The sequence below is a fragment of the Camellia sinensis genome, chromosome 9 (assembly GCF_055761805.1).
Source record: "Camellia sinensis isolate YWXY chromosome 9, ASM5576180v1, whole genome shotgun sequence".
NCBI classification, from domain to species: domain Eukaryota; kingdom Viridiplantae; phylum Streptophyta; class Magnoliopsida; order Ericales; family Theaceae; genus Camellia; species Camellia sinensis.
Genome location: NC_138969.1, coordinates 16,993,554 through 17,001,431, shown reverse-complemented (window position 1 = coordinate 17,001,431; position 7,878 = coordinate 16,993,554). Strand labels below are relative to the sequence as shown.

Below are 7,878 nucleotides of genomic sequence, written 5' to 3'. Positions count from 1 at the left end.
ACCCCTATTTTTGTTTCGGCGACAGTAGAACAACCACACCTGCAGGGGACCTCGGTGGATCTTTCAAATCCAGTAAGTTGCAATTTGATTCCCAAAATCCCGTGATTGCTAATAGAGGGGCGGATTTGGTGGGATCTAAGGATGGTATGGGTAGCGGAGATCTTCCTTGGCGCCAGGTTCTAATATTCAAATTTCTGGGGAGTGGGCTGGGTTGGACCAAGCTTTAGATGGGCCTGATGGGCAAAAGGATATGGAGGTGGTGGCCAGTTTTGGGCCTGAAGAACAGGCTTGTGTAATGGAGGGCTGGGGTTTAGGGGGTCCAGGTGGGTCCAAGTTTTGTGGGCCTAGTGGGCAGTCCAGTCCAGTTTTGGCCTCTTCGATGCGCCCTTTTCTCAGTGTGCCCCCTTCTGCTGGCCCATTAAAGGTGGGGAAAAAGCGGAAGAAGTTGGCACGGGGTTCCTCTCAAACGTTGGACCAGCAAAAGCTTAGTGTTGGTGGTATGAAGCTGACAGTGGGCAAGCGAGATCGGGGTCTTCGTGATGAGTCTTCTAGTTCTTCTACTGGTAGTAAAAAGGTTAAGCTCTTTGAGGGACAGGATGAGCATGTTTCCTCTCTCCAATCAACGGTAGAGGCTGCGGGGTAGCCCCGCCGAACATAATGAAATGCTTCAGTTGGAACTGTCGTGGGCTTGGGAACTCGCGTACAGTTAGTAATCTTCAGCTTCTGATGAAGGAATAAGCTCCTGATGTAGTCTTTCTTATGGAGACTAAATGTGTAGCAAGCAGAATGGAGTAGGTTCGGTGTAAACTTGGCATGGCTGGGGGTTTGTTTGTGGATCGGGTTGGTTTGTCGAGGGGGTTAGCATTATTATGGCGGCCAAAGGTGATAGTTTTAGTACAAAGCTATTCTAGTGGGCATATAGATGCTGTGGTGGAGTCCGGCGAGGGGAACTTGCCATGGAGATTTATCGGGTTCTATGGCCACCCAGAAGTTGCTAACAGACGGTTTTCATGGGAGTTGCTTCGTCGTTTGGATGGCTTATCGGAGCTACCGTGGATGGTGGTGGGTGATTTCAATGAAATTTGGTTGCCATCAGAGAAAGTGGGTATGAATGACCGAAGTAGAGTTCAGATACAAGCCTTCCAACAAGTGCTTTCAGATTGTATGTTAGCTGACATGGCTTTCAAATTTACATGGTGTAATAATATACCATCTGGGATGGTTCGTGAACGTCTAGATAGAGGAGTGGCTAATGCAGCTTGGTTAGGCTTATTTCCGAAGGCTCGCGTGTTTCATCTTACATGTACCACATCTGACCACATTCCCATTATGGTCCATTTGTTGGGCCAGCACAAGAGCCTGTTAGGGAATCGGCGTAGACCACGTATATACCATTTTGAGGCGATGTGGCTTCGTGACGAAAGCTGTGAGGAGGTTGTCAAGGCTAATTGGGGCCGTGTACAAGAGGCGACTATGGACAGTGTGCGGGGTAACATGGAGAAGGTGAGTGTTGGTTTATCCAAGTGGGATAGGACCACTTTCGGCCACGTCCAACAGTTAATTCGAACTAAGTTGTGTTAGGTACGGTGTTTGGATGGTCAGGATGTGATCTCGACAGATGACAACTGTGTTCGTATGAATTTATGCCGTGAGATTGATGAACTCCTTGAGAGAGAGAAGGCTTTGTGGTGCCAACGAGCATGGACCAATTAGTTAAAGGATGGAGATTGCAATACCTCCTTTTTCCATTCCAAAGCTTCCCAGCGGCGTAAGAAGAAGAGGATTGATGGACTTGAAAATGATGAGGGTGAATGGTGCACTAAGCCTGAGGAGTTGGAGAAAATTGCCGTGTGCTTTTTTGAAGAATTCTTTTTGTCTGGACAACCGCAGGGTATTGGAGATGTTGTGGATAAAATTCACATGGTTGTTTCTCCAGCGATGAATGCGAAACTAGCGCAAGTTTACACAGCAGAGGAGGTGTCACGGGCGTTATTCCAAATGCATCCTACAAAAGCACCGGGCCCGGATGGTAAATGTCACTACCCAAACCCGCCCCTGTGGGTTTAGCACCGTAACCAGCTAGTAATCCTTGATTACCGAAGGCCAGCTTAACAGTAAAGACAGTAATACAGAGTACAGGGGCTGGCGAAAGCCAAAAACAGTAATAAAAGATGTCCAATGAGCTGTGACAGTCTGTATGCAAAAAGACTTTTCATACATATTCACAATCAGAAACAAACAATATATACATACATATAAAATCATTCAGGTTATGGACCAAATCCCTACCCTAACAGTACAGTACAAGTCTATACAGTCTATACAAAACAGAGACAGAAAGGGAGAATCTAAAACACCCCGAAGTAGCCTTGGCTTGGACACACATGGAACCTCGCAGTCAGGCACGTTGGTTGGCTTGACAAAAAGGGAGTTTAACCCAACGCTACACCTACATATATATATAAATAGTAAGCTAAAGCCTAGTGAATAACGTATGCGCAAAGAGGTTAAGAATGAATGTCCTTTCGGTATTTAAAACAGTCAGTTGAACAGTATATCAGTTATTCGATCATAGCAGTCATAAGTGGTACATCCAATAGCAACAGTACAGTAGGTCTTAACAGACCGAATAGTCAATTGATGGCCATCATATCAGTAAACAGTAGTGGTTACAAACATGGGAACCGACAGAGATCTCTGTGACAGTAGCAGTACAGTACAGTAACAGTAAATTGCTATGGATGCCACGAATACAGTTCGCAAATAGGACAAGCATTCATTCAGTAAGAAATATCATTTCAGAAACCAGTATAGTAAATCATTCAGAAAATATTCACGATTGAACATATCTTTACAACATTGTTACTCACAGAGTTCTGGGCTACAGATAGGCTAGTGAGCGTCCTCGGATGCCAACCCTACACAGTTACAGGATGAACACACACTAAGTTACACGTTTGGGAAATAATAACTTAGTCCCTAATCTGACTCGGTGTGGTTCTATAGCATTATCCTCATTAAGACGCCTTAAACTAGGCCTAGGAATGCCTAGGATAGAATGAGGATACAAAGATGCACTTTAAAACACTTTTCAGAATTTTCAGAAAACAGGGGTCTCGCTCAAGCGTGGCTTTCTACGCTCGAGTGGACATGCAGACAAAGGAGCTCTACTCGAGCGTGACTTTCTTTGCTCGAGCGGACTGCAAAAGTACTGGATGCATGAAATTCACGCTCGATGGGCGCTCGACTCCCGCTCGAGCATGAGACACAAGGCCTCGCTCGAGCGTGCATTCCCTCGCTCGAGCGGACTGTAAACACATGCAAAGTACTGGATGCACGCATTTCATGCTCGAGCGCTACTTTTCTCGCTCGAGCGGACTGCATGATCTCAGAGTGTACGCTCGAGCGTGGAGTTCCTCGCTCGAGCGTGGATCCAAAATCTGGAATCTCCAGATTTGTCTCCAAGCATGAAACTCAACATTTAAAGCATCAAATTTGATCCTTTTGGGCTAATTTTTTGGAAAACACTTCAAAACTCATAATATGACATGTTTCAAAGATCAATTTGCACGATCAAAGCCCAAAGGTAGTCCAATTGAACCCATTTTCAAACAAAACTTCAAGAACATGATGAACATGCAACATGCATGAATTTAATCAACTTCAAAGCTTCCAATACAAGAGCAAATGAGTCAATTCATGTACTATAGTCAAGGTATGGACATGCATGTGGAAATTCATGAAGGACAATCTCAGAATGCAAGAATATGTACATGCATACATTGATTACTACTCAAATCAACATTTTAAACCAAATCTTGACTCTAAACTCTAATTCACCACGAACCATGCAAGAAGTAACTCAAATTCATAATGGAGAAGATGAATTCTCTACCTTCGGTCCTCAATTCAAGATGTAGGAGCTCAAATATGCAATCCTCTCTTCAATTCTTCTAATTCTCCTAGCAAAACTTGTTGAAAACAATTCTCTCCTAAGTCTCTCTCTCTCTCTAGTCGGCTTTGTCTCCAAAATGGCTGAAGAAATGTGATGCCAAGCCTAGGTAAATCAAGACTAATAGATGGCCTAGCATTATCCACTAATGGCAATTTGGTAAATAACTCAAATTGATGTAATACAACTTTTTAATCTAATTTAATAATACCAAATCAAATTTCAACTAAATTTATCATAAAATCACATAAATTCTAATTGGCATAAAACAGTAATCAGTTTCGGATTCGGCCGCTGATAAGGCCTTCAATTGCAGTTTAAAGCATAAAACATGAACAGATCATTTAGCAGTCAAACAGATAGATTTGCATTTAAACTAATACACTCAATCAATCAGTTCAGTTTAGAATTTCAGTCAATCCGTCACTTAACATGCTTAATCATGTTCAGTCACAGTTTAGCAGTAGTCAGTGGTATTATCCGTAAACAGTGGTGAGGGTTGTCACAGTAAACCAACTCTATTCTACCAATGTTTTTGGCCAATAGTGGGTGAACAGGTCACACAGGCAGTCTTGGGGATCCTTAATAATCGGAAAGGGGTGGCGGTAGTGAATGATACCTTTCTTGTGCTAATTTCAAAAGTGAAAAATCCTAAACGCATGTCTCAATTCTGGCCAATTAGCCTTTGTAATGTGGCCTACAAGATTGTGAGCAAAGTGTTAGCCAATCGGATGAAAAAAATATTACCGACAGTCATTTCTCTAAATCAAAGTGCTTTTGTGGCGGGGCGACTTATTAGTGATAATGTGCTTGCCTCATTTGAGATATTCCATTATTTGAAGAATAAGTGACACGGAAAAGAGAGGCATTTTGCTTTAAAACTTGATATGAGTAAAGCCTACGATCGTGTTGAATGGAGTTTCTTGCGTGGTGTTTTGGAGAGGATGGGTTTCCACCAACAGTTTGTGGATACCATTTTCCATTGTATTTCTTCAGTGTCATATTCAGTTCTTGTAAATGGACGTCCGACAAAGACTTTTGTTCCTAGCCGAGGGCTTCGGCAAGGGGATCAACTGTCACCTTATTTGTTTGTGTTATGTGCGGAGGGTCTATTTTCTTTAATCACTCGGGTCGAAGAAGAGCGACAGTTCACTGGTGTGGCCGTGTATCGAGGGAGTCCGCGTGTATCCCACATTTTCTTTGCGGACGATAGCTTGATTTTTGGGGCTGAGTCCTTGCAAGAATTAACTGTGGTTAAAGATATTTTGGGAAAATATGAGTTAGCATCAGGCCAAAAAATCAATCTTGAGAAATCGACTATTTGTTTTAGTAAGAATGTTGCAGTGGATACTCAAGAGGTGTTGCGGACGGAAATGGGGGCTGGCATTATAGTGGAATCTGGGAAATATCTTGGCATGCCATATATTGTTGGTAGATCCAAACGTGGGATTTTTAACTATGTTAATGACAGAGTTTGGAAACAGCTGAATGGATGAAAAGAAAAATATTTATCGGCAGCTGGTCGAGAAGTCTTGATAAAATCTGTTGCACAATCTATTCCCACGTACATTATGTCCTGTTTCCAATTGCCAGATGGGCTTTGTGGGGAGATTGACTCTATGGTGAGTAATTATTGGTGGGGACAGCAGGAGAATAAGCGAAAAATTCATTGGAAAAATTGAAGAGCTCTTTGTGATCCAAAATGGATGGGCGGGATGGGGTTTCGGTGTTTAAAGGCTTTCAACACAGCTATGTTGGCCAAACAAGGGTGGAGGTTGATGTCTTCGCCGGACTCATTGCTGGCCAGAATTTTGAAGGCCAAGTATTATCCTACTGCAAATTTTCTTCAAGCTGGCGTTGGGTCGAATCCATCATTCACGTGGCGGAGTATTTTTAATGCTAGGCCACTATTGGAAGCAGGAGTAAGGTGGCGAATTGGGGATGGGCGCTCGGTTCTGATATGGGGTGCAAAGTGGGTGCCTCGGCCTCACACATTTCGGGTCTGTTCTCCTCCTACCGAATCATTAGCAGATGTGTTGGTCTGTGATTTGATTGATCAGGATAGGTGGTGTTGGAATTGACGGCTGCTACATGAGAATTTTATGGAAATGGACGTGGACGCCATTAAGCAAATTTCTCTCTGCTGTCATGGTATACCCGACATGTTGGTGTGGCATTGTATAAGAAGTGGTGTGTTTTCGGTTCGTTCGGCTTACCATTTGCAGATGAGTCTTAGCTTACAGGAGGGGAGAGGGTCTGGGTCCGAGGTGCAATAGGCTACCTGGTTTTGGAAGCGAGTATGGCACCTCCAGATTCCCAATAAGATCAAGGTCTTTGCATGGAAGTGCTGCTCCAATATTCTGCCGATAAAATCTGTACTTCGGCACCGGCATTTGATAATGGACGCTACATGTACTCGCTGTGGTGATGGGCCAGAAACATTAATGCATTGTTTTAGGGGCTGTTCGATGGCGCAGGAGGTGTGGCACCACAGCCCGTTAATGTTTGTGCTAGATAAGGGAGTTGGTCTTGATTTTATGAGTTGGGCATATGAAATTGGGCGGAGTTCTGATGCGGATACCTTGGGGTTGTTTTTCGCCATTTACTGGGGTGTGTGGTCTTCTCGGAATGTAGCCATATCCAATAGTATTGATCAATCGGCGGTTTCAACTATTCAGAAGGTGTGTGTCTTGCTGCAAGACTTTAGGTAGGCACAATCCAGTATGCAGGGTCTTCAAGTTGGCTGTGGTATGGAGAATTGGAGTCTGCCGGCACGGGATTTTGTTAAGGTGAATTTTGATGGGGCCACTTTCAAAAATCAGCAGTCATGTGGTGTGGGGGTCATCATTCGTGATCAGCGTGGTGCGTCGATAGCTGCCTTCTCGGAACAAATCCCGACATGGTTGGAGGCCGACTATATTGAAGCCATTGCGGCTGTCAAGGCACTGGAGTTTGCAACAGAGTTGGGGCTAACCAATATTCATTTGGAAGGTGATTCTCTCTGACTGTGGTGAAGGCTATCCGAGAAGAGAGCAATCTTTGTGCTTCTTTTGGTCATTTTTTACAATGTGTCATTTCCTGTACCAAGCAATTCTTACATTTTCGTATCTCGCATGTGAGGCGAAATGGCAACCTTATGGCTCATCACTTGGCCCAAATGGAAAAGGAAGATCCAGACAAGTGAGTGTGGCCTGCTGAGGTCCCTGCCAATTTGGTGCATATTTTGTTGAAAGAAGTTCCTATTCTGTAGGGTGGCCTTCCCTCTACCCTCTAAAAAAAAAAAAAACATTAAATCTTCTGAAAACTAGAAATATAGTACCCAACAAAAGATATAAAGCATAACATTCAATGTTTTATCACTTTCTGCTCTCTTTTGACCACGTTTAGTCATTTTATATTGAAGAGTTTTAAATCCCTATGGGTATGCCCACAATGGAGTCTAAGAAGTCATGGACTAGTATTGGCATTGATGGGCCGAATCATTATGGTGTTCCTTCATGGGCTGATAGCCCACTAAATGTGTATGGTAACTCTTTGTGATGGAATTATTCGGCTAATTCAGTCGGTCAAGATCCATCATTTGAAGGGTTGTGAATGAGAATTGTTGGTATGGTTCCACAAGAGAGCATTTCTGTGATTAACTATAATTCCTTTAGTTATAACTTCTTGTGGTATTAATTGTGACTATATATATATATATATCACCATTCTTATCGATTATCATGGTTAATGATTCAACCCATTCTAGGAGATCACTATCCTTCATATATTGAAAGTACAACCTAACTTTACTAGCTCCAATTTTCTTCCATCCAATCTATTTGTTTTTGGTTGGCTAAAGTGTAAAAAAGTCATATTTTGACTATACCACATTAATGTTTTTTTTTTTTTTTTTTTTTTATCAACAAAGGGAAACTTTATTGATA

At 42.8% G+C, this 7,878-nt stretch overlaps 1 protein-coding gene across 1 annotated transcript; it reads left to right on the top strand.

The window, feature by feature from the left end:
- Positions 1-813: 813 nt before the first annotated feature.
- LOC145799260 (uncharacterized) lies at positions 814-4,803 on the top strand. Its single transcript, XM_082888805.1, has 3 exons — positions 814-1,503; positions 1,765-1,977; positions 4,510-4,803. The coding sequence occupies exons 1-3, from the start codon at positions 814-816 to the stop codon at positions 4,801-4,803; spliced, it is 1,197 nt and encodes a 398-aa protein (XP_082744931.1).
- The last annotated feature ends 3,075 nt before the right edge of the window (positions 4,804-7,878 follow it).